Source organism: Juglans regia, chromosome 1 (assembly GCF_001411555.2).
Source record: "Juglans regia cultivar Chandler chromosome 1, Walnut 2.0, whole genome shotgun sequence".
In the NCBI taxonomy this organism is placed as follows: Eukaryota; Viridiplantae; Streptophyta; class Magnoliopsida; order Fagales; family Juglandaceae; genus Juglans; species Juglans regia.
The window spans coordinates 1237518-1264006 of record NC_049901.1 but is presented as its reverse complement, the minus strand read 5'-3'; the positions used below and the strand labels follow the sequence as shown (position 1 = coordinate 1264006).

The 26489-nt window shown below is 37.2% G+C and overlaps 2 protein-coding genes across 2 annotated transcripts; one reads left to right on the top strand and one right to left on the bottom strand.

The window, feature by feature from the left end:
* Positions 1 to 5805: 5805 nt before the first annotated feature.
* LOC109001350 (zinc finger protein CONSTANS-LIKE 2-like) lies at positions 5806 to 7975 on the bottom strand. Its single transcript, XM_018978598.2, has 2 exons — positions 7125 to 7975; positions 5806 to 6398 (listed from the first exon to the last, which is right to left on the bottom strand). Exons 1-2 carry the CDS (start codon positions 7884 to 7886, stop codon positions 6039 to 6041), a joined length of 1122 nt encoding a protein of 373 aa, XP_018834143.1. The 5' UTR covers positions 7887 to 7975; the 3' UTR covers positions 5806 to 6038.
* A 10087-nt stretch (positions 7976 to 18062) lies between these two features.
* Positions 18063 to 21558, top strand: LOC109001348 (pentatricopeptide repeat-containing protein At5g38730). The gene is made up of 2 exons (XM_018978597.2): positions 18063 to 18304; positions 18412 to 21558. Exon 2 carries the CDS (start codon positions 18473 to 18475, stop codon positions 20237 to 20239), a length of 1767 nt encoding a protein of 588 aa, XP_018834142.1. The 5' UTR covers positions 18063 to 18304; positions 18412 to 18472; the 3' UTR covers positions 20240 to 21558.
* Positions 21559 to 26489: the final 4931 nt, after the last annotated feature.

Here is a 26489-nt window from a genome sequence, read left to right as displayed (position 1 = left end):
CCTGTTTGAGGCCGTAAATGGCCTTACGTAGCTTACAAATGTAATCAGGAAACTGAGGATTGATAAATCCTTGAGGTTGATGCATGTATACCTGATCTGTGAGTGTTCCATGAAGGAACATATTCTGAATGTCGAGCTGTCGGAGTGGCCATCCACGAACAACAGCAAGCGATAAAATGAGTTTGATTGTAGGGGCTTTGACCACGAGACTAAAGGTCTCATGAAAATCGAGACCATGCTACTGGTGGTAGCCTTTGGCTACAAGCCTTGCTTTTCTCCGTTCGATAAACCCATCGGCATGAAGCTTTGTTTTGTATATCCACCTGCAACCAAGAACATTGAAGGAAGGGTTAAGAGGGACCAAGGACCAGGTCTCATTTTGGATTAAAGCTTGGTATTCCTGAAACATCGCGACATGCCATGCCGAATGTTTAGAAGCTTCTGTAAAACTGGTAGGAGATTCGGGTGGAGAGACTGCAGTAGTGAGGCACGTCCGAGAAGGAAACGGGATGGTGCCATCCATTTGAACACGAGGTCTAGATGAGTTGGTCTGTGCACGTGTGATGATGGGAGAGCGGGGTGGAACCAGAATAGGAATGGGATTTGTAGGAGGTGCTGGGAAGTTAGGGATTTTCAGTTGCAGCGAGCGAATCAACTAGCATACGAACTTTGCCAAAATATTCAGACATTGGTTGGTCACCTCGGGACAGATTGGTAAGCTGAAAGCGGATTTGGAACTCTTTGGCTTGAGAGTGGGAGGCAAACATGTAGGCTAACCGACCCCATAGATCACGAGCAGTAGTGGATGAAAGAATATGACCAAGAATGGAGTCAGAGAGAGAAGAAAATAAAATACTGAGAACAAGTTGGTCCATATGTTTCCAAGAAAGAAATGATGGGTTGAGTTTGGGTATGGTGGTGGAAGAATCAGTAATAGTTTTAGGGGGAGAAGGAAGAGATCCATCAACATATTGAAAAAGGTCTTGGCCCCTGAGATAAGCAGAAATTTGGACCTTTCATAGAAGGTAATTATCGGTAGTGAGTTTGGTAGAGACAATGTGGGAAAAGGAGGATAAGGTGGAGGAATGAGGCGGAGGACTTGAGGACGGAGTAGCCATGGATCAGAGAGACGTTAGTCTATTTGCTCTAATACCATAACAGAAAGCCACAAATTCTGGAATTCTATCTCACTTGTATTGTATTAGTATAGTGCCTTTATACACGGTTTGTACAACATTCTAGAGAATCATAAAGGAATAAAAAACAGTTACAACTTGAGACAAAATGGAAAGAAAAAATGTCTACAATTCCACTGTAGTGCCACTTATTTTCTCTGCAATGATGTTTGTTGAGGCATCAATGGAGTCTATGTTAATATTTATTCTCTCTGCTGGTGTAGGCTAAAAGTAATTATTGGAGGCAGAGAGGTTGCTGTATTTTAGTGTTTGGAGGGTGAGAAAATGAAAAGGGGTGGGAGGGAGTACATCAGAATCAGAGAAAATAGAAAGAGAAAAGGGAGATAAGCGTTACCATTTGGCCTGGAAGAAGATGGGGAAAAAAACGACTGACGGATAGAAGAGGGACGAACGAAGAGTAAGGGTTGAAGAAGAGCGAGGCAACAGAATGCGAGGAAGCTTGCGGGTTGAAGAGAGAGAAAAAGAACGTGGAAAAGATAGACTAAGGTTGATGAAAATAATAAAAATAGTCTGATGGAGGGTAAGATTGACTCGCCAACAATAGATACAATTCATTTCATGCTCACTCAATGCATAACAAACCATTTTTATCGAGTTTGATAATTAGACATATTAACATCTTCAGTTTGAGCAAAATAAAAATTTGTAACATATTTCTCCTTCATGACTTTTGAGCTCTTTTAAGTTCGTGTATATATATTTTTTTTCTTTTTTTTTTTAAGATTCTGGAGGCAAAATCTCGACACTTTTTAAGTTGAATTTTTTTTTTTTTCATATTTCGTGAGGACTCAAGAATTTTAGATGGAGTTAAAAAGAGAGCTTTCATATTCGAGAGGTTTTTCAAGTTTTTTGAAAGAAAATAAATTGTTTTTTTTTTTAAGAAAATTAAAGTTGAAGATATGTAAAATATCTTATTTTCATTGTTTTTTAGGCCAGGGGGCCATGGCCACCTCTGGTTTACATGTGGCTCTGCCGCTTATCTATAGACTAATTAAGGTCTTGATTGATTGTTAAATTCATTTGAATTCAATTCAGTTCAGTCTAATTTTAAGTTAAGTTTAATATTTAAATATTAAAATTTTAAATTATTAAATTCATCTAAATTAAAAATTTCTTTACATGTGAGACTTATAATCATTTTTTAATTTAACATTTATTTACACAGAAGATCCATAATTTTTTTTAATTTCACGTAAATACATCTAAACTCATTTTAACATTCAAATCCATTAAAATCACCTTAAGTGGATTTCACAAAACTCACTCTATCATCTCAACTCATTACTATCTATAAAGAGTTCAACTTAACTCAACATCCAAACGCAACCTAAAGTTTATGTTTTAGCAACTTGTGCTCGGGGGCGATCGATGGGACTAGAGGGCATTATGAAGAATATATGAAAGTTCATCTCTGTTGGCGTAAATGCCTTTGAAATAAGAATCTGTCCAAAAGATTGAAGGAAAAGCACCGATGCTCAACCTATGACAAAGCAGAAATTGATGCTTTGAGGGTCCCGGGGGGATCAGATTGGAGCTCATGTGGAAGGCTTTTACCATTCTTGGGTGATATTCTGCAGCAAAATAGAGGATATCAAGCTCTGGCGCTACCCAACAACAATAACCTCGAAGAATATCTCCACTTTCCATGGTTGAACCTTGTTCTCCCATATCCTTACCTCCATAAAAAGTGCAAAGTGAAGTTCACTTTTCTCAAAAAGTGCAAAGTGAAAAAGTTCACTCTGCTTTGAGAACCTACCTTTCACACTTGAATCCCTCCATGATCTTTGTTTCTCTTTCCACTCGATTCCAAAATAGTCTTCTTCTAGTTCTACTCAAGACACCAGTTGAAATTGGTAAACTGGCAAAACCTAGACAGATCTATTATCATCTGTTCATGACCATGTTGGAAACGTCTCCATCATTCAATATTACATAAAATCATGGCAGAATGGTGTTAAACTCTTTCTATTTAATTAGTGAATAAAGATTATCATGGAACCAATATTGTACATAGAAAAAACTACTGGACCTATTATATTCTCTACTCTGTTTTAGGTCTAGGGATCCTTGCAATGAAAATACATTATATATACATATATAATGTTATAAGAGAAATGACATTTTCAATCATAGAGTACTCAAGCACCATGCAATCTCTTTAAAAAAAGTGAGCAAATACGGAATTTACATAAAAAAATTAATTAATTTTTTAATAGTAAATTCTATTTTTTTTCAAAATGATTACGACACTTACGCACTCTATGACTATACGTAGCATTAATCAATGTGTAAACATGGCCTAAAGCAAAGTGTAAGATCAAGTACCTTCACTGAGATGTGACAATGGCACTGGACCCTTCTTTGTTTGAGCTTCTAGCTCTTTTGTAAATGCGCAAGTTCTTTCACCTCGAAAACATGGATTCAGATGAAGACTATCAAGACCAATCTCTGCCCTCAGCTGAGTACATCCAAAAACTGGTGGCATAATTTCACATTCAATAAATGAGAATCCCAGTCTCGATGCTTCCTGAGTGGAGAAAGAGATCCGATACTTGTACCTGACAAATGATTTTGCACAATGGACATTCCTACGATCAGTGAGGTGTAAAGTGAACATGCTCCGCTGGATTTTGTTGACGTGAATTTGCATGCAACAGGAGTGAGGTGTTTGAGCCACGAACTGATAATCTCCACGAACTCCCCGTCTTTAGTCCTTTGTAGGCTTTGACTTTCCTCTCCTTTCATCACAGGTTTGCTCGCTTGATTGCGAAAATGCGATCTCGTTTCCTAAGAGCTCTTGATTTATCATATGGAATATGTTCTCTAAGAGGAGGGTGGGAAATCTCTCTCTCTCCTCTCTCTGTGCTGGGTAAAAGAGCAGGCGATCGTTGATCTGCTGGATGAAGCTCGCATTATGCAGAAGAAATATATATGAATTAGCCCGTCTTCAAGAAAGATTAATGTATATTTTGCTCAAAGGCTCAGCACAAGAGCAATGGCTTTCTATATATTATCATCTGACACCTTTGCTTCCCATCTATATTCTATTCTACCTAGCTATTAGGCAAGGCAACTGCAAAGAAGAACAAGTATTTTGAAAAACTCGTGTCAATTTAAGAGTCTTAAGACATGATGATTCCCAAGTCCAACGAGAAAATAAAGAAATTGAAGTGGATAATTAATCACTTGCGCCAATGAAGAAGATGAAGGATTATCGTGTATTAATTATAATGGTATCATGTCCTTAGAATGATGACAAAGTTCACTTAAAAAGTTGGGTCAGTTCACTCCATGGCAACGCATGATCGAAGAATCTTAATCAGAATTTCACAGCAGGCATGCAGGATGTTCTTATAGAGGCTGATGAGACGATCTCCGTAAACCTAATTTGCCTTGTAGACATGGTACCACACGTACTCTTTTTGTCTTTGACCTAGTATTTAATTTTTGGTTATCCCACTTCATGTGTAGCTGATATGGATAAGTTGTTTAAAGCTGAGAATTGAACTTTTATTTTCTTATTTTTTTAAGCAATATGTGATTATGTTCCATGATTCGCTCACTACGATTAGTACCTTCTCCTAATCCACCAACTTTCTAACAGCTGAAAATTCTTGACAGTTCTACCTCCATTTGGTTCTTTCTGTTTTTTATGAGACTATGATTTCCACCATAACCTATCATAGATCAGGAATCTTCAGCCACTAGTGCACCAAAATAGCACAGAGATGGCTATGTAGCCTAAAAAAAAAGGGCTAGTGTAAAAGTTCCATGGGCCCACTGAAAAGCCTGAAAGCTCTTCAAAGCTTGAATAAACATTGTAGCATACGAGCAACTACGGAAATTGTTGATGGCGTGTTTCGCATTCTCTTGAACTAGGCTTTAACAATTCAGATCTTCGTGATGGATCCTGCAGAGAGAAGAATGTATGCAATGTTGAGAGGGTGGCCTAAGGGCCAGGGAGCCTCTGATGCCAAAATCAGTAAGTGTTCTTGGAGTGTAGAAAATAAGTAAGAAAGTCTAGAAATTAAAGAAAATTTTCTCGGATCAGCTATTTATACTACAAGTTCGAAGAGCAGATCATGCATGTTATTATGAGGTTCAGAGTCCTCTTACTGTTCATTTTCAGTGTCATTAATGTGGTGTGTCACCTGGGCGGCAGAGCCATTAAATGCGGAGTGATTCTCCAACTTTTTCCTCTTAGTCTACCTTTCTCCTAGTTTGTTTATACTTCTTTTTCAATAGATCAACAATCATTTGCATGTCACGTCTACTGTGTGGGCAGACACTCAATGACTGGGCACTATCCGAGGGACCTCAGACCAACGAGTCCCAACGAATCTCATCCTCTGCTGCACCATCCCTCCTATATGTCATGTACGTGAGATTCTCCTAGTGTACCGAATTTGTAAGCTTTCGTCCTGGGCCGGGCTTGGTTGGGCCTTGAGGGGAAATCCCCTTACAGAGAGCATTAGTTACATTCAAGCATGTGGATGAAATTTGTATAAACCCTGGTTTTCTTATAGTTACCTCGTAGGATTACGCTTCCTTCTTCCCTCAAAGTACAAATATGAAGTCCAATAAAAGATGAGAAAGAAATTAAATGGGGGAATCGTAACTGCAAGGAAATCATTGTGAAATGAGAAATTTACATGCATTTACAAGACAGTGGCATGAGGAGGAGAAGTATACAAAATGACTTAGCATGTATCTTCATCAACTTAGACCAATTAGATTAGGAAAATACATATCGGTACTAGAGCTTTAGTAAATAAGTTGTACAACTCTCATCTGAAGAGGGTTTTTTTTTTTTTTTTTCTTCTTCTTCTTCTCTCACTAGCCTCAGAATGATGGCACAATGCCATATCCAGTTTCTGCCATTAGTGTGGTGGAAAACATCTGGTCCACTTCAACTTCTACATCAGTCCTCTTAGCAAAACGGCCCTTGATCCGGGGTCTGGTCTCTGCATATGCCTTCCTAGAAGCATACCGGATTGTTTTCTCAAACTTCCTTGTCTTCTTTTTCTCTCTGTATCTTAGGACCCTTGCTTCCCTGTCCAGTGGGGTAAGTTGGTGTGGCATCTGGAGAGGAGGTCCAGAGAAAAGGTCAATTGTCCCTTTGGGAGTTCTTGGGTGTGAGATTGAGATATCGATCATCGTTGATTCTGGTACAACGCCAACATCCATAGATGAAACAGAGACCTGTTTACATAATCACAGAATTACCAGTTAGCATGGGTTGATAAAGTGTGAGAATAACTTTGAAACGTTTGTTAGAGTTTAACTGTTTAAGTCATTCGTAAGTGAGTCAAGAAGAATTTTGACTGCAATTTACTCGTCAAATTCGACATATAAACTAAGCTCCCACCCAACTTTATGACTTGGAACAAAAGGGAAAGAGAACAAAAAGTACTGAAACGTTTATGCTACCAGATTCCATCCTTAAAGGATAAATGTTAAGAAAAGAGCAAAAGAGCCAATAAAAAGAAAATCTGAAAAGATTCCTCTAAGATTTGAACTTGTAGAAGCAGGGCACATAGCCATTCGTATACTACCCTCTAGCTCAGCAAGTCGACATGAAAGAAAACAAGTCCTTAACCAGTAATTCAAATAACCTCATATTATATTAGAAAACATACGAGAACTTTGTTCATGAAGAGGAGAACTTGATGTAATTGGAGTTGGTCATAGACTTCAAATGTTAAAAATAAAAAAAATTCGAAAAAAATGACTCTAAAGCTGTATAAGAATGGTAACAGGAGCATGTTGTCATACACAGATTTGTTAGAATCAAATATATATATATATATATATATATATATATATATTCAATTAATGGACCTAAAATGATCAGACTTCATGGAAATTCAGAAGCTGCAGAACAAAAAAAGTTGCACCGACTTATATACGAGGCAAAGAGAACCTTACACTGTGACTAATGGAACCATGGTAACTGTATGTAGATTTTGAGGACTCAAAATCCAGTCCCAACTGAAAATCCTGTTGTTGCGGCTGGTGATGCAGCTGAACCTTCACATCTCCATTCTGAACGGGCACAACGCTGTCACCCCCATAGCTCTTCTGGGGAACAGCGTAATGTTGTTGCTGGTCGTAGTTATACTGATCTTCGAACTGATTCTGATCAGCACACGAGTTGTACTCCACAAAGTCCACATACTCTTCAACATCCCCACCAAACAAGAACCCATTGTTCTGATTGTAGTTATTCTTCACGGGATTGAGTAACAACCACGATGCTGCCTCATCTTCATCCTCTTCGTCAATGGTCTCGTCCCCATCATCATGGGCTAAAAACCCGTCTACGGGGTCAGCAGCAGGTGGGCCGGGTAAGCACCCGGAGATGGGGAGAATTGGGACGCGGTGGTGGCGGCTTGCGAGTGGGTTCGCGGAGTGGATGTCGGCGTCGCAGGCGGTGCAGAGAGACGCGGCGTCGGCTTTGCATATGAAAGCTGCCGGGGCGCGCTCGCACGCCTCGCAGACCCACACACGCTCGTGGCGGGACGCAACGAGGTTCGCGGCGTGGATGCGGGCGTCGCACCCGGTGCACAGGTAGGCCGAGTCGGCCCGGCAATACACTGTGCAAGCCGCCGACCTGCACGTGTCGCATACACGTGCCCAGTTATTGCCACCACCGCCATCACCACCATTACTAATCTCCTCCTTCATCATATCTCTCTATCTTTTCTCTCTCGCTGTGGCTCTGAGTTTTTGAGTATTTGTGTGTGAACTGTGAACACAGTGAATGAAGTGGGTGTGTTACTGTAGGCTAAGGGGAGGACCAAGTGGGAGGAAGGAGAGAATCAAATGATCGACACGTGGCATAAATTTGGTGGTGGAAAAAAGTTGTTACGTTATCTATGTGGTCGAGTTTGCTTTAAGTGGGCCCATAGTAGAGTCAGAGGTTCGTGTGGATCCCACAACTTTGGCAATGGCAATCAGTAGTGTAGACTCGTGTTACCGAATTGTCGTAAACATGTATATTATATTTAATAGATTAATTCGAACACGAGCTATTAAAATTTCGTATCAAAATCTTAAATTTTAACAATATCTATTAGGTCTGATTTGCTTTTAAGATTAAAATTTTAAATTTTAAAAACCTCACATCTTATTATTATAATTTTTTTAAATTTTTATACAAAATAAAATAAATAGTTTAACTTTTTTAAATTTTAAAATAAAAATAATATTAAAAAATATATTCTAACAATATTTTATTCAACTTTTTAACTTTCATCTCATCTCATCTCTAAAAATAAACAAAGAAGATTGACGTTTTGATCCGTTACTAAATACGAAATAGATTGATGCAATACAACACGACCCAACCATTTTCAACCCGTTATTGTTAATGGGTTGAATATATTCGTTTCAACCCATTTGACTTAATTGATTTTATATAAATATTAAAATATAAACAATATCTATAAAAAAAATAAAAAATAAAAACTAACTGCAAGTCTAAAATTATAATCTAAATAATAAAAATGCCGTCATTAAAATCTCAACAGTACCAAATATGATAAACACACATTATAATAATATTAAAGTTACAATCTCAAATACGATAAATGCACATTATAAAATATTAATGTTACAAGGGTTACTAATTGAAGGGGGCAGCGTGAGACTTTGTCACTTTGAGTAGTTGAGAAGTTAATATTTGAGAAAACTGAGGGACTTGAAGGACAAAGGGTTACTGGGCTAGGGTTTTAAAATTTTTTTCAATTTTAGGTCTAATGGTATAAATGTAAATTCAATTTTCTTAATGGGTTGATCCGTTAGTGACCCATTAAGACACACCCATTAAGCAATTGTGTCTTAATGGGTCAACTCGTTTTGACCCAAACTCATTAAGGTAAAACTCAAATCCGTTTTTATCATGTCGTGTTCATGTTGGGTTAATGGGTCGTGTCACATATTGCCACCCTATGACAGTGGTTTGTGAGATCACAAGACGAAAACGCCTGCATCCTGATAATCTAACTGTATCTCCATTTTTTATTAAAAAATTACTAAAATTATTATAAAGTTATGTTTAATTAATATTATTGTAATTTAAGCTTTTATTTTAAGTTTTGATTGATGACATATAATACTTTAGAGTAATTCAGGACATGCAGGATTTGTCGTTGGTGGTTTGAGAGGAGCTCATTGATGTAGGTGTTGTCCGTGAAGTAGTGGGCTCTTTATCGGGTGGGGATTGTGGCCAGTGTTTGAAGGATTTGCAGCAGCACGAGGGGACCGTGTCAGTTAGAAAGGCTTGTCCTGCAGTGAGTGTTGTTCAGCAAGAGGGGTCTAGACGAAATGTTTGGAATCTGTTAAGGGAGTGGGTGAGGTTGGGTCAGGAAGTGTTCAGCTCGAGTCTGAAGATTACACTGATATGGGTAATACACAAGCCGATGGTGCTGAGACTATTGCTTTGGAAGGTGTTGGTGCTGCGTCTCCTAAAGATACTCATTCAGAATATGAAGTCGAGAGGGATAAGATTAGGGACGCTATGCAAAAAGTACTACAGTATAGATTCAAAAATTCCAAAAAACACAGATGGAAAGTTTTTGAAAATGAACTCCACTAGGGCGATGATTCACCCTTTTAAACTCAACTTATGATTAGTCCTATAATTTTCTAGAATATAAGGGGAGTCGGAACTTCTCAATTGCGCTTGAGAAATTTCATTTCTAAGTATAGGCCTAATATTTTAACTTTGGTTGAGCCCTTCTTGCTGGAGGATAGAATTCCTAGTTGTTTGATAAAGTTTTCTTGTGATTTTTTCCTTACAAATGAAGCGTATGGTGGTAAAATTTGACTTTTGTGGAATTCGGCAGTATTAGTGCTTTGGGTGGCAGGTTCTAATCAGTTTGTGACTGTGCAAGTTTAGAAGAATGATCATATGTTCATTCTCACTATTGTTTATGCTAAGTATAGTCAACTAGAGAGGAAAATCCTCTGGGAGGATCTGGAGGTGAGTGGCAATGTTAACCTTCCGTGCATTATTTTGTGGTGACTCTAATATCATTAAAGATGATTCCAAGAGAATAGGTGGTAATCCTCGTCAATTTGCTGCGATGGAGGATTTTAATTTTAGTATTCAGATTTGCGACTTGCTGGAGATGTATTCCAAAGGACCGAGGATGATTTGGTGTAATGGCCAAGGCGGTTTAGCTCGAAGTGGGCAAGGTTAGATAAATACTTTATTGATTCTAACTTTCTTACTTGTTTTCTGAATGTTTTTTATTAGGTTTTGGCACACACTACTTCATATCATTCTCCTTTGCAGATACAAATGGGAGAGGACCTGTTCAGGTATGGGCCTAGCCCATTTAGATTTTAGTTCATGTGAACAGATCATATGGATTTTTTTAATCTCATGGAGGGAGTGTGGAAGCAAGAGTGTATTGGCTTTGAGATTCATAAGTTATCTTTTAAATTGAAGAGGGCTAAGGTGGCTTTAAGGGAGTGGAATCAGCGTGTTTTTGGCAGAACTAATGTCATTATCCAGGAATTAGAGTAACATATTGAAAGATTGGAAAACAGTCTTCAAGATTCCTTTAATTCTGAGGATGGTAATGATCTCATGGTGGCTAAGATGGAACTTTTGACTTGAATGGGTAGAGACAAGACTTTCTCACATAACAAAACAAAACAAAAAAAATGGTTGAAAGATGGGGATCAAAATTCAAAATTCTTTCACACTATCTTGAATGCTAAGAAGCAGAATTTGGTTAATGGTATGTGTTTGGCCGATGGTACTTTGTTAAATACTCTTGTTGATATTCACCATGCTGTTGTTGAGTATTTTTATCAATTTTTTGAGAATAGTAGTAGTCATGATTTGCCTAGTTTAAGCAACCTTAACTCTCATGTGATCTCCGTTATTGATAATCTTTTCATTTGTAAAGATCCTTCCATTGAAGAAATTAATGATACTCTTTTTAGTATTCTCGTTGAGAGTAGTCCTGGTCCGGATGGTTTTGGTTCGGGTTTTTTTTTTTCAGTTTTGTTGGGATTTAGTTAAGGAGGATTTATTGGAAGCTACCTCTGAGTTCTTTCAAACAAAATCCCTCTCCAGGTGGAGAATCATACTGGTTTTGATAAATTTAGGTCAATTCTTTGTTCAGTTTTTTATAAGTTATATAGTAAGATTATTGCGGCTCATATGACGAACATACTTTCTAAGATGATTTCTCAAGAGTAAGGGGTGTTTATTCCTGGACACATTATTTTTAAGAATATTAGTTTAACTCAGGTGCTTGTTCATTCTATTCCTAAAAAATCTAACGAGGGTAATGTATTGATTAAGCTGGACGTGTCTAAGGCCTATGATAAAGTGGATTGAAATTTTCTTTTACATGTCTTGGAGGCCTTTGGTTTTTCCGCTCAAGTTTGTGCTTTGATTAAGACGTTTATTTCTTCGTCGTGGTTTTCTGTTATGATGAATGATACTCTGGGTTTCTTTAAAGGTGAACGTGGTTTACGGTAAGGTGACCCCCTTTCACCTTATATGTTCATTGTTATGCAATAGGTTCTCTCTCACCTGCTCAAGAAATCATTCGAGAATAATAAAATTGGGCAGTTTACTCAAACTCGAGGTACTCCTCTTGTTTCTCATCTTATATATGCTGATGATATTGCTATTTTTTTTTCTAATGGTAGTCAAAGGTCTATGAGAGTTTTGATGCAGGTTTTGAATTGTTGTGAAGAATGGACGAGATAAGTTCTCAATAAAGATAAAAATGCTATTTATTTCTCTAAACATATTCATATCTATAGAAAATGCTCTATTCTTTGTTTGCCTGGTTTTTCTGAAGGGTTTTTTCATTTTAAATACTTGGGAGTGCCTATTGTGGTTGGTAGACTGAAGGCTTGTGATTTTGGTGATTTAATTGAAAATTTTAAAAAGAAAATTGTAGATTGGAAGATGAAATTGATTTCTACTGGTGGTAGAATTATTTTGTTGCGTTATGTTTTGTCTAGTATGGCTACTCATCTTTTAGCTGTTTTATATATTCCTAATGTCATGATTAAGTCACTGAATAGGCTTCCGAGTTCTTTCTTTTGAGATGAATATGAAAGAAAATGGGTGGCTTGGACTAATGTTTGTAGACCTATGGAAGAAGGCGGTTTTGACATTCGGGATTTTGGGGATATTCAACTAGCTTTACATATGAAATTTGCTTGCGCTTGATCTCGGGTAAATCTTTGTGGCAGATTTTTTTAGAAGCAAGTATATTAGGGGTAATCATTTATCCATCTTGGATCCTAACAATGGTACTTAATTTTGGAAATCTATTGTCAAATTTATTCCAGAGGCCTTAACTAATTCAAAGTGGCTAGTGCATGAAGGTAACATTTCTTTTTGGTATGACAATTAGGAGGGGGTGGATCCCTAAAAGATTAGTATCCAGTTATAGAGTATCCCTTAATTAAGATTAAAGAGTGTCACATTGAGAATGAGTGAGATATCTCGCACTTGAAAAGGTTAGGGGGTCTACGAAAAGCTAATGATTTGTAACGTTTTTTGGCTAAGCATAAGGATGGTCAGAATGTTCTTATTTGGAAAAGGAAAGTGATGGTAATTTCATTACTAAAAGTTCTTGAGATTGTATTAGGGTTTGGACGCCCCATTTACATTGGACCCATTGGATTTGGCATACTAACCTTCCTAAGAAAAATTCTATTATAATGTGGAAAGCTATTAATAATTGTTTGAGTGTGGATGCCAAAATTAAAATGACTGATATTCCTATGGCTTCAAAATGTAATTGTTACTCTTCGGGACATATTGAGGATATTAATCATGTGCTTTATACAGGTGATATTGCTAGACATATTTGGGACCTGGCTTCAGTTTAGTTAGGTGTGCATATGGGTATTTTTTGTACTTGGCAGGAGTAAGTGAATTTTTGGTTTCGTAGTGCTGACAATTCTACTTCAAAACTACTACGTACAATCGGCATGCGCAAACGGAGTGCAACCAGCTGTATGTGGCAAAGCTTACGTGGAAGAGAAAAAGAAAGCAAAAAAGCAAAAAGAAAAAAGCAAAGAGAAGGCCAAAGTAAAGCCTTCTTCTGTTGAGTTCTAGATAGAAAAATGAAAGTCTTCTTATAGGTTGAAGACGTTGGGAAAGTAACGTCTCTCCAAGCATTTCTCCACCAAGAAATAGAAAAAGGAAACCATCTACAACCTTCACAATTGATATATTTTAAAAAAAAATGGAAACACAGACGTGCTTGGAATTTCAAGAAGAGAAGTTTGCAAATTGGGCCTTTCAAAGATGCTTGGAAGTTGACAGCTGCTTGATTTTGAGGTTGAAGACTGAGAGAGATTCGAGTCTTGTGCATGACCAAATAACAGAGCCACTTTTACTTATAAATGAAAGAAGATCATGGATGAAGAAGAGAACTCGTGTGACTCTGAACGTTGAATACAACTCGTGTGACTCTGAACGTTGAATCCAACAAAATTTTTGCCTTTAACTTCTGTGCTGCTATGGAATCCAACAAAATAGTCTTTCCAGAGTTCTTTGGCCATTTGTGTTTGAGTTTGATCTCCTAACAAAGTGTCCCTAAAAAGTCCCAAGCGACATAGATCAGAGAAAGGGAGAGAACAACAGTATTCAACAACTCATTCCTTTCCATTTTATCTATTATAGGTCTAAATAATAGATGGTACGAATTGGGTTTGTTCGGGATGGCGACTGAGCAGTTAAAACTCGAAGAAACTAGCTACCCATGAGTTCCCAGGTGTTGATTACAGAGTCTAGGGATAACAAATGCTTTGGGTCTGCAAGATGGAAATGGGAAATGGGTCTGAGGAAGACGATACTGGAACCAAAGCAGGTTAAAAAAGGTTTAGGGCATGTGAAGAAGAATATGAGAAAAAGAACCTGCAAACGAGGAAGCTGCGTATTCTTCGTCGTCTGTTCTTCGGGAGGGACTTTCGTCTTCTTATGGGTTGAAGAAGTTGGGAGTATCTCTTCGGGAGATAGGGAATTCAATTCTTTAGGGAGGGAATGCTGCGTTTTGTTTCAACGTGGATGCCAGTTACGCGAGGGTTCCCCCAGGCGGTTGTAACAAGAGTTTCTCATTCTACTTAGGTTCAATTTATTTTTTGTCTTCTTCTTTCCATTGTTTGTTGGAAACTTTGGGATTGATGTTGTAAGACCAGGTATGAAGGTAAGTGTGATAGGTTGGATTCAATTTGGCATGCTACTAGATTATAGATTCGTAGAATTATGCAATTGACCATAAAACTGTGAAAATTCCTACCAACGATATTGATATTTTAAAGAGGTTGGATATCCCGGTGCTTTTACATAAATCCAAGAAGGTATCTGTGGTGAAATAGATTCAGCCGCAACAGAGTTGACTGAAGCTTAATATGGATAGTAGTATCTTGGGTAATCCAGGGTCGGTAGGAGCTAGGGGTGTTATTCGTGATGTTGGTGGAAAATTCTGTCCGGCTATTGCTGTATTCTTAGGCCATGGTTCTAATAATTTTGTTAAAATGAGAAGTCTGTTGGAAGGGGTTAGGAGGTGATGTCAACTTGGTTTTTATCTAATTCACATTGAGACAGACTAACAAATTCTTGTTAGATGGCATACTAGGGAAGAATGTAATATTTGATATTTTGAGGATTTCTGGGATGAGCTTCAGACCTGCCTGGGAAACATGAATTATAGAGTGAGTCATATGTTTCGTGAATGAAATGTTGTGACTAATTCTTTAGCTAAGCAGTGAGCTGAGGATCTAAACATGGACTTGATTGAAGACAGAGATATTTTGCCCAGTAAGTTGTGGGATCTTTTTCGCATGGACATAATTAGAGTTCCTTATTTATGAATTTCGTAGTGAAATATTTGTTTAATTGCATCTGTTTTTTTTTTTTTTTTGATATTTTTCTTATTAGTTTGAGCTGACATTTATTTGCAAGTTATTTTTCTTATTTTTAAGGTTTGGTTTATTGTTGATTTATCTGTAATCCTTGAATATTTTTCTATTGGTCAAATGTTTTAGGTTTTTTTATGCCTGAGTTTTGGTCCTTTATGATTATTTGTAACTCTCAGGTGTCTGTTTGTAACCACGATTTTTCTCCGCCACAAATAAGGGTTATTAATAAATTTGGGGTACCGTCCTCTTCTAAAAAAAAAAAAATCTATTACTTATTTTTTGGATAAAACTATTACTTAGTTTTTCTTAAAATTATTCATAACGTAAATTACATATATTTGTATTTTAGTAAAGATAGGATAAAATACATATATGCATAATGTTATAACCCAATCAAACCCAAGAATTTAAGAAACGCATATGAAATCAGCCCACATCAAGATATTTAAATCCAATTGTATTAAGTAAAAATTAAAAAAAAAATAAAATTGAACAACTTAATTCAAAAGGATAGAGATTCGTTCTGGGAATTTTAAAAAACAAAAATAAAAATATATCTCATTCTATACATTAAATTGATTTTGTTTCTATACATAGTTTATAAAAATAAATATACTGTAGGATAAACATGTTGAATTTTTTTACAATATATGAAGATGACTTTTAATTTTGATTGGACCAAATTTTTTTTCAATTATATATACATTAAATACGTATAATAGTTTTTTTCAGTTATATATATATATATATATATTTAACAAAAGAAAAACCAGGGAGCCATGCCATGCGGGCCCCGGCTCCTACTTCTATCTCTCACGTGGTGTTGTTTCAGGTTTGGGCTGCCTGCAGACAGATGGATCAGAGTTAGGCTCGAGTTCATGTTCTTTCCCTTCCCGTGATATATAATACGGCGCCCGTGATAGAAGAGGAAAGTAGAACTAAAAGCATCAACTCTTACCAACATTCTCATGTCAGTAGATCGTATTATCCTACCTCATGTATACTTAAATTAAAAACAAAAAAAAAAAACACACACACACATGTAGTACTTGACAGTGTTCTCGCGGGTTCCAAATAGTAGAGTGTAAATTGTGTATTTAAATCTCATCCTACAACCGAACATCAATAGTAATTATAGACCAAAAACATCCTTCTCAAAGTCGTGAAGAGATAATTAATGCAAAAGCATATATCTAGATTACCTACTCATACAGTGTAAATTGAGGTTTGAGTTCAATATATATTATAAAATATTTTTTAAACATATTTTATAATAATATATTAAATGAAGGATAATTTTGTAAAATATTTTATATTATTTTATAAAAATATACTTATTTTATAAAATTATTATGAAATATATTGTGAAAATAAAGGGAAGGCATCGTTATCATGCATTAACACGAGAGGGTGATGCATGCATTAGATCATCAGAAAGATGACAAAATTTTACATATGTATGGTGTGAAATTGTAAAGGACGTTTTCTTCCACCCACGGATGTAAGGGTAATGCAGATGATTTCCAGCCAAACAAAACTGACTTAGTAGCCCAGCCACAAACAACAAGACAATCTATCCAATTAATCCCATCCATGCTGACATGTATCGCTAGCTACAACCCCCCTGCTCACGTGGAAATAATCAGTCCACTACTAAAATATAGAAATTAAGAGCTGACTCAGATCCAACCCCATGTTGTTGGAAATTTCTTATAGCCAGTAGAAAAGCGCCACGTGAGAAGTGATCAGATTAGGATGCAGCTCCACCACAAGTTGGTGATGATCACCACGTAGATAGCTGGGGATCAGGGAGGAAGGTAGTTAGCTGCATGCTGCTTCCTGACCCCGTCTCGTATGGGGCCGCCTCTGGTCCCTTGAAAAGGTTATTATTTATTAATACTTAATGCTAATATAAGAGATATCGACGTGACGTGCCGTGCCGTATATGCCTGCATGCCGGCCCCCATCAAGGCCATCCTTGCCCCTTGTCAATAATACAAACCCTTGTAACATTTGTATGTAAAACGACATCAACATCATCTGCAATTTCCATCATTCAAACCAAAGGTACTCTCTCACTGATCTTCTCTCTTTTCGCAAGAACAGATCATTTGAAAGGGGAATTATTCATTTACGTACTAGCTAGTAGACCAGCTAGCTAACTTGGTAGGGTTTTTGTACGTACGTACGTACATCAAACTCGTTCACTCACGGGGTCATGATTCGTTGCGGATCGATATTGGCACGACTTATACACATAATTAATTCTAATTAGAAATTAATTTTGATATCATATATTTATAAAAACTCAATAAAAAGTGCATTCATGAAGTTGTATTAATTCATGAGACGTACTTTATATGTAAGAATGACCAGCTAGCTATACTTAATTATGATTCAATTAAATTAATCCCCCCCCGGGGCCGACCTAAAAACACGATTGATCAGTACCAGTACCCTTCAATAATAAGCAATTAACACAGCAAGAAATACATGATTCACATCCTGGTTTTGGCGTGAGATCAGATCAGCAATCTACGCATGAGAACCGATTTTTTAATTTGTCGTTGGAGTCTGGAGATCATGAGGCTGATCAGGAGATGGATAGGTTTATGCAGCCTTAGGGCTTCATGGCTGGCTTTACAAGTGGGTAATCCAATCCAAGAACCACTTTTAGATAACGCATTGGGCTAAACTGATTAGAAGTTGCATCCCTTGTTGGACCTTGGGAGACCCTCACATGGGCCAGAAGGAAAACTTTTTCAGTGATCACCACACTCGCCCGTACCCAGTCCGGTTGATCCAAGTACCGAGTTTAAAATTCGGTACCCGGTCTCTATTAAAAAATTAATTTTAAGAACAAAACCACGTCGTTTTAAAAAATTAATCACTATATGTGGCATGCCACCACGTTGCATAGTTATTTGGATAAAAAAAAAGAAACAAAACACCGAAACCGAGTGGGAGGGAGGATTTCATTTGAAACCCTAGACTCGGAAACTGACTTAAAACCGAAACGTATTTCTGAGCTCAGAAATTATTTGCTGATCTCAATGGCTAAAAGATCGATTCTTGTGGTGGAGGATATCGATTGCACCTTTTTTTAAAAATATTCGATTTTTAAAAAAAAATAAAAATGACAAAATCCGAGGACAACCCGGGTACCTGGGTTTCAAAAATCCGGATAATTCCAGGTACCGGCCCTGGTTTGACACAATTTCATTATTGTTTTCAAAATTCTTGAAATCTATGAGAGTTTAAATTCTTGTTTTTAAGCACAATTTCATTCATATTTGCTCAGATCAAATCAAGATTTGAACCCGAGACTCAGACAGCCGGCCACAACATCGTACTACAACCGTATGGCAGCCATAGTTTGTTTAACTAACGAGACCCAGTTGGTTCAAGCAATATGCGCAATTGTAGTAAAGGGTTATTGGAATAACCTCTTAAAACCCAAGATTAGTTCCACTCTCACTTCAACCACCACCCACCAGGTACTCCTGCAGCTCTCCCTTTATAGTTATGGTCCTTCCCTTCCTTCTTGGGCATTTTTCAAGTGGGTTGAATCGGTTCCCAACTATAAGCACTCTTTGCAATGTTCATGGACTATGATTCACATCCTCACTAAGCACAAGCACTTCAAAACTGCACAAGACTTGCTTGAGAAAATTGCGCGTAAGGATTTTCTGTCGTCGCCATCAGTTTTGAATGCTCTAGTGAGAGATTACGATGACCTGGATGCAAATTCGCAGGTTTTGAGCTGGCTTGTGATATATTACGGCAGGTCGAAGATGACCCAGGATGCAATACAAGTTTTTGAGCACATGAGGATACATAGGTTTCAGCCTCATTTGCATGCTTGTACTGTGCTTTTGAACTGTTTGGTTAAGGGTAGGATGACTGATATGGTTTGGAAGGTTTATAAGAAGATGCTTCGGATGGGGGTTGTTCCCAATATACACATTTATAATGTGTTAATTCATGCTTGTTGCAAGTCTGGGGATGTGGAGAATGCAGAAAATTTGTTGAGTGAGATGGAATTGAAGTGTGTTTTTCCTGACATTTATACCTATAATACATTGATCTCATTATATTGCAAGAGGAGTATGCACTATGAGGCTTTGGCTGTACAGGATAGAATGGAAAGAGGAGGAGTGAGTCCTGATATCATAACTTTTAATTCCCTTATTTATGGGTTGGCTAGGGAAGGTAGAATGAGAGAGGCTGTAAGGCTTTTCCATGACATTAAAGATGCTACTCCTAATAATGTGACATACACTACATTAATTGATGGGTATCTCAGAGTAAATGACCTTGAAGAAGCTTCAAGATTGCGCAAGGTGATGGAGGCTACGGGGTTGTACCCTGGAGTTGTTACATATAATACAATTCTCCGCAAGTTGTGTGAGGATGGCAGGATAAGGGATGCAAATAAGCTCTTGAATGAGATGAGTGAGAGAAAAGTTGAACCGGACACTGTTACATGTAACACACTGATCAATGCTTACTGCAAGATAGGAGATATGAGGTCTGCATTGAAAGTGAAGAACAAGATGTTGGAGGGTGGACTAAAGCTGGACCAGTTTACTTACAAAGCGTTGATTCATGGATTTTGCAAAGTGCAGGAGATGAACAGTGCTAAAGAGCTCTTGTTTTGCATGCTTGATGCAGGGTTTTCTCCAAGTTACTGCACCTACTCTTGGATTGTAGACAGTTATTGCAACCAAGAGAATGAAGATGCAGTGATAAGACTCCTGGATGACCTGGTGAAAAGAGGTCTGTGTGTTGATGTCTCAGTGTACAGGGCACTGATAAGAAGGTTATGCAGGAGAGAAAGGGTTGACTATGCTGAAAAAATATTCGTTCTTATGCAAGGGAAGGGTATATTGGGAGACAGTGTTGTATACACTAGTCTGGCATATGCTTGGTTGAAAGCTGGGAAGGCAAACGTAGCTTCCAAAATGTTGGACGAAATGGCTAAAAGGAGGTTGATGATAACGCTTAAGATATATAAATCTTTCAATGCTTCTAGTGCTGGTGACAACAGTATCTTACCTCTCTTTTGGGATCATGTGGCTGAGAGAGGGTTAATGTCCAAAAATATTATTAAAGAATGCGGCAGATGAGTGTAGCTTTGTGAAGGAACCTTGGAGGTGTTTATGTATTGAAGACAACTTTTTTTCATCCCAGAAAAGATGGTAACAGAAACCTCTCCTGGTTCCAGTCTGTTGTAATATCTCTTGACTGGACACTCTGATAACTGGTCTCTATAATGTTTGCCACCCAAGCATCATTGTGGAGAACCTAATATGATGAAGGTTATCTTTTTGAGAAATGCAAATTCACTTGCCATCCAGCTTTTCTATGCTTCCTCATCTCTTGATGTCCGACACGTACTGGAGTTTATTTCCAAATTTCAACAGTAATTTCTTCATCATTACAGAACCATCTTAGGCTGACTCTCTTTGCCATCAGTTTGAGCTCTTTAGTCAAGGAAGCAACCCCTTATTCTTTAACGTTGCAGGCAAAGCTAGGCAAAACGTGATTTTAGTATTCTCCAAGTTGACATAAAATACCATCCAATTCAGCTGTGATATCACCTCATTTTGGTATTCTCTAACTTGCCTCTTGGATTGCTTTCTTACTGAAGGTGCTGCAAATAATGGCCATTGCCAGTTCAGTAATGAGGTGATGGAGAAAAGGTTTGCTACCTCCTAAGATGCAAGCATCTCCCTCCTAGGGCACTGTAAAGGAAGAGGCAAGTGAGCTTATGGAGAATTTGGGAAAATCTGGGTCCAATCTAGATCACAGGACATGGGCTTCTTTCATAGAGGGGCACTGAGTAACTGGCGACCTTGATTAGAGGCTTATGATTGTTTCCAAAATATGGTTGAAAAAGAGGGAGTCTCTTCTTCTGGTTATGCATTTAACATTTTGATAAATTCGTATTGCCAAAAGAATAGGGCAATAGATGCATGCAAGCATCGGGTTGATCTGGTCAGTGTAAAACAGTTAAAACCTTGGCATACTACATATAAAGGGTTGATAAGTAAGTTGCTGGTTCAGAGTGGGTTTAAAGATGCTTTAAATCTTTTGGGTTTGATGAAAAATCAAGGGTTTCCGCCTTATGTGGATCCATTTATCAAGATTGTATCAAAGTCATGAACTGGTGATGATGCGATTGTCTTTCTGAAGCAAATGACTTCAAAGAGGTATCCGGCAACACCATGTTTGAAGCCTTCTTCAAGGCTGGCATACCGAAGCCGGAAATTTCCTTTCCAAATGCCCAGGTTACATTCGCAACCATGCATATGTCTTGAATCTCTTCCATACCTCTCAGCCCAGAAAAATGTGGCTGCTTAGGCATTGTTGGGCTGTATTTTGTGATTTTATCATGTGAGGATAATGTAGCATGGTATTTCATCAATAAATTTTGGTATGCATATTTTCTTTTCTCTTCTAATCAGAAATTATTGACTATTGGGACATGATAAGCATTTTAGCGGTTAATATTCATGGTGTTTTGCCGATAAAAATAAAAAATATAATGCATGATGTTTGATTTACCAAGGTTTCTCTCTTTGTGGTATTTGTGTCATGGATACAATATTGTGCTTACTATGAACTCAAGTGCTGGGAAAATCAGTAGATTATTGAGGAGATTTAATAGAACTAGTTTTCCTTAGTGGCCTGGGAATGTAATGTGCTGGTATCTGAAGTTTCAATTAGGCCTCTTGAAATACCGATTGAATGGAACTAGCTTTGCAATTGTAACTAGTACAAAAGAGGCGGCACCCAAATCCCCCTATGCTTAAGGAGTCAATGCAGTCGGTATATTAAGGGAAAAGAGTAGATGAGCGACTATACCAATCTTTATATGTTTTGGCCCCATCAACCCCTTGGGGTTGGCTCAAGTGGTAAATGCATGGTCTTGGTTGTATGCTCCCTCCAAGGTCCAAGGTTTAGGGTGCAAATAATCTCTAGGGGCCATTGGATTGAGAGATTTTTCTCTTAAATTACTTAAGGTGCATTTGCGGGAAACTTTTTGTGGAGTGCACCCCCAGGATTAGTCGGGACGCTAGTCCCGGACACTCGATGCCTAAAAAAAAATGTTTTGGCCTCATCTGTTTCCATGATGAAAATAAGTTAGAATGCCATTCCAGGTTGATCCGTGGGTTTGTGGGTGGCAGCCACCCAGGACACATATTTTTTCAAAAAATAAAAAATAAAGTTTTGAAAAAATAGGAGATCTAATAAAAATATGTTACTCCAATGCTCATGGAGTAACTTTTCCTATCAATTGTAAAGGAATAAATGCTCCTTGTTTTCTCAGGACCCTATTTCATGAAATAGCTATTCCATTCTAGACTCTATTTCACGAAACCAAACATAGCCTTGATCTCATTGATTACCATCAGCAACAGGAGTTAGTGGTTCCTTTGTTTAAAAACTGGATTACAAATGGTGGCTTCTAGTTGTTTGTGGCTGCCATTTTTCAGTTATAATTTTGTTGAATCACAAATGAGAAAACCTCTTGCTTTATAAAGCAGTTGTGCATGCATTTAATAGAGATTTTTAAGGTTTATTTTATTGGTTCCTAACAAAGTGTCCATAAGAAGCTTAAATCCATGGTTGATATTATCGTTTCAACCATTCTTCTTAAGCTCGCCTTATGTGGGTGGATTACGTGCTGCTAATTCATAGGGCACATCTCCAGGGGGAACCAAACCTCAAATAGGGCAAATTTAATTTTAGCTGTAATTTGGCGTAATATGCGTGATTTAGCAGTTCAGACTCGAGGGTCCAAGAGGAAATCAAATTCAAGAAGAGAATGGTTCATGTATTGCGAATGGAAGCGACAAATGCAGGTTGGCATGACATTCAGGTTTGAAATGACAATGTTGGGGGACTAGAAAAAAAGAGAAGTAGCTTTAATTCTGTATCTGTACATGCGTGGTCTGCATATTGAATGGGCCCTTCTTCATCCTAAAGAAACTATGACTTTAAGACTATGACATGGTGGTTGTTGGAAGTAAGGATGTAATAATGCAACTGTTTAATACGTTAAACAGGTGCCAAACCATGTGGTTTCTGTCTCAACAATCTTCGGAATGTTGGTTGGTAGTTGATTTGTCAAGCTCATCAGTCCTCACGTATTGATTCTTCTACTTGTAAATTCATTTTATCTACACCCATTGACCCCCTGAAGAATTGATTGACATGAAAAGGTATGTCTCAAGAAATAATTTACATGGAAGAGCAAATCAAGATAGATGTGCCCTATATTTTTTCTGATGGGAGCCTTAGGTCCCCAATTGAAAAACAATTTAATGACTTATTTCATATTTTGATCTTTTGATTTTTTATTTCTGGTCATCCACTTTCAAAATGGTTTAACTGAACTTGTCACAGGGCTGACCACTTTAGCGCAAATCATAGACTTGGACAATCATCATCACGTCTCGCAAAACGGGTTTATAGAGTGCAATAATGTCGAATGTCATAAAGAACTTGAATGTGTCCTTACTAAGATCGATTGATTGAGTGAATCCACAAACGCGCTCATTGTGATTTTAAACTTACAAGATTCATGTTGGTGAACTTTAAAATTGAGTTAATGACATTTTTTAGGGAATTATGATTATATGTAAAGGAGGAACTTAGAAGGGAAAAAATTGAGAGAGAAGGAGAGATATATATATATATATATGAATAATGTTACATACAATCGTAGAATAGGTAAGCGTCATGCAATCGTTTTGAAAAAGTGTGGAGTTTACTATTAAAAAATTAATTTTTTTTTATGTGGGTCTTATATTTATTCATTTTTTTCAAAATAATTGTGTGCCGCTTGCACAATCACGACTACAATTATAATTTCTCGATATACACACACGAGTCTATCCCAACTTCAAAAGAATCCCATGAGAAGAGGTGGTTTACCAAGATCCACCTCTTAGTTCTTACTCCGTGCACTTTTCCAAGGATAGCACGTTATTTTTGTTACTTTCCTACAGCAGAGGATGCAATTTTCAGCCTTACTTCCCAACTTTATTTTGGTGTTTAGCATTGAATCGTACCTTAAAAAAATTGATACATCAATGTCTCTTTGGCGTGATTTATATTTCTTGTATTATTCCCTTGGAAAAGATTCTTTCATTTGCTTAATAATATATAGATAGATGTTATCTCTTATCTCTTTGTATTCATCGTTTCAATGAAACAAGATATGTACATAGCAGCTTTTTCCAGGCCAAGACAGCATTGCCGATCTGTCGGCCAAATAGACCGACTAAGACCTATCGATAGAGCAAAACGCAATGAACGTGACAAAACAATCCATATATTATTATGAAATGGGCAGCTTCCCCGATTCTTCATCGCGTTTATGATGTCTGTATATTCATTTTTCTTAAGAATATTGGATATGAAACTTCTTTTTGGAGCTTTCTTTCTATGCAACATCTGCTTAATAAACCACGAGGGATATATGGTTAAGAGGACAGAGAGCATGACGAAAGTGGCATCACCTTGCGATGATACTATCTGTTGCCTGTTTCTCCTCCGCTTACTGCGCATCTTCTTCTTGTCACAACAGGTTGAACTCATAGGGGACCAAAAAGTTACCAAAATTTGAATATTTTCCTGGGCTTATGTTTCCCTCATATCATTAGAGCTATGATTTTGGGATCACTCCAAAGTTGCACGATTTCCTGTACACCCTGGAAAAAAGAGGATTCATAAAAAATATTCAGGAATTAATTCAGGAAAACAATCTAGATATCTCTTGTTAGAAGAAATGGTAAGAAAAATTCGATTTAAATTGCCAACTGAAATAATAAAATTGGAGTATTATCCTCTTATTAAAAAAATGCCAGCTGAAATACTATCATGTATTTTGTGTGAAATAGAATTGGGTAATGCATCATGATTTACCAACTTCTAATTCAAATCTAAAATCATATTCAACTTTAAGGTAAGTTTGCTGACAAGTTAGCTATGACAAGCCGGAAAAAGCATTGCTTGAACCCAAAGCTAATGAAACACATAATATGGGTGGAGGAGTGGAAGGAGTGCGCTTTTAAATGACACAAAGGTGGCATTTTTTTTTTTTTTTATATATATAAAACAAGCTGCTTGCAAAACTTCATTAGTTCCTTTAGCTGATAATTGATATGAATGCAGAGAAAGAAGGTTCTAACCTTGATTTCAATAGGAAAAAAAAAAAGTAACAAATATCTTGAATTATTCACCAAAAATCCCCTGTAGACAACCAAACTTGCATCACTTTGTTGATACAGGGCAAAAAAATATTCTAGAGAAGATCCATTTTCTTTGGGAGGCAGATTTTCTTGATGGAAACTAAAAAGGGGGAGAAAAAGAAAAAGAAAAAGAAAAAGAAGCCAAGGTGAGAGCAAGGGGCCCTGGGTCAAATTATTATGCAGCTAAAAAGTGAGGTGATGAGTGTTTGGGTCGTTTTCGTGATGTTAAAACATCATCCACTGCAAAGTAGGAAGATGGATCACCATGTTCCCTAAAACAGCCTCTATCTAAGCCATGTTAGAACTTGGTACAATGACTGTCTTTCAACGTGTGAACATATGATCAATTGTTGTTGCTTTCCTGTCAATGACCCGCCTTTGTCACATTATGTTTCAACTTATACTACCAATAATGGTTTTCTCCCTTTTCCTTTCTTTACTGGAATAATTAATTAATTAGCTTTTCCTCCATCTTGTTTGAAAGTCTTATCAATTCATCTCCAAATAGGCTGGGAATGCCCATTTAGGTAAAATAGTTACCTGACAGCATCCCTTCTTAAGTTCTTGTATCTTACATTCTTGCTGAAATTAATTTTCTTTGTTATGTTTTATATGGTACCTAATAACCAATCACAGTTGAAGAAAATATTCATGTATTTCCATGATTATCTCTATTACTATTACAATATTATTACACGATTCAGTGAAATGTGAGGGATTGACCTTTCCAGTTTCAAAAAGACAGCACTTTGGTCTGTTTTGCTCAATATGTTTGGTACAATTATGCTACATTATTCTATATTTATATACATAAGAGTGGCAAACTTGAAACCGCATGCTGGAATACTCTGATAGTGGTATTTTTCATTCCAATAAGCAGATGGAATGATGAATAGAACACAATGAATGGATTTGATTCAAACCTTTTGGATTTTAATGCTCCTTCCATAAAAATGTATTTAGATATCACCTTTTAGACAGAGTACGAATTCAAACTTTGAAAGAAGGCCAGAAGTTCTTCAATTATGAGCGCACAAAAGATTCCCATTATCCTTATCCCCGCAGAAAGCTCCTCTGTCATGATCTCACTAACATAATGAAGATAGAACAAATA

Bases quoted from the DNA above. Each gene is read 5' to 3' on its own strand.
- LOC109001350 (XM_018978598.2), bottom strand. From the start codon at position 7,886: ATGATGAAGGAGGAGATTAGTAATGGTGGTGATGGCGGTGGTGGCAAT. The intron at 6,399-7,124 runs GTAAGGTTCTCT...TTATGTAAACAG, and splicing joins ATGGTTCCATTAGTCACAGT to GTCTCTGTTTCATCTATGGA.
- LOC109001348 (XM_018978597.2), top strand. From the start codon at position 18,473: ATGGCAGCCATAGTTTGTTTAACTAACGAGACCCAGTTGGTTCAAGCA.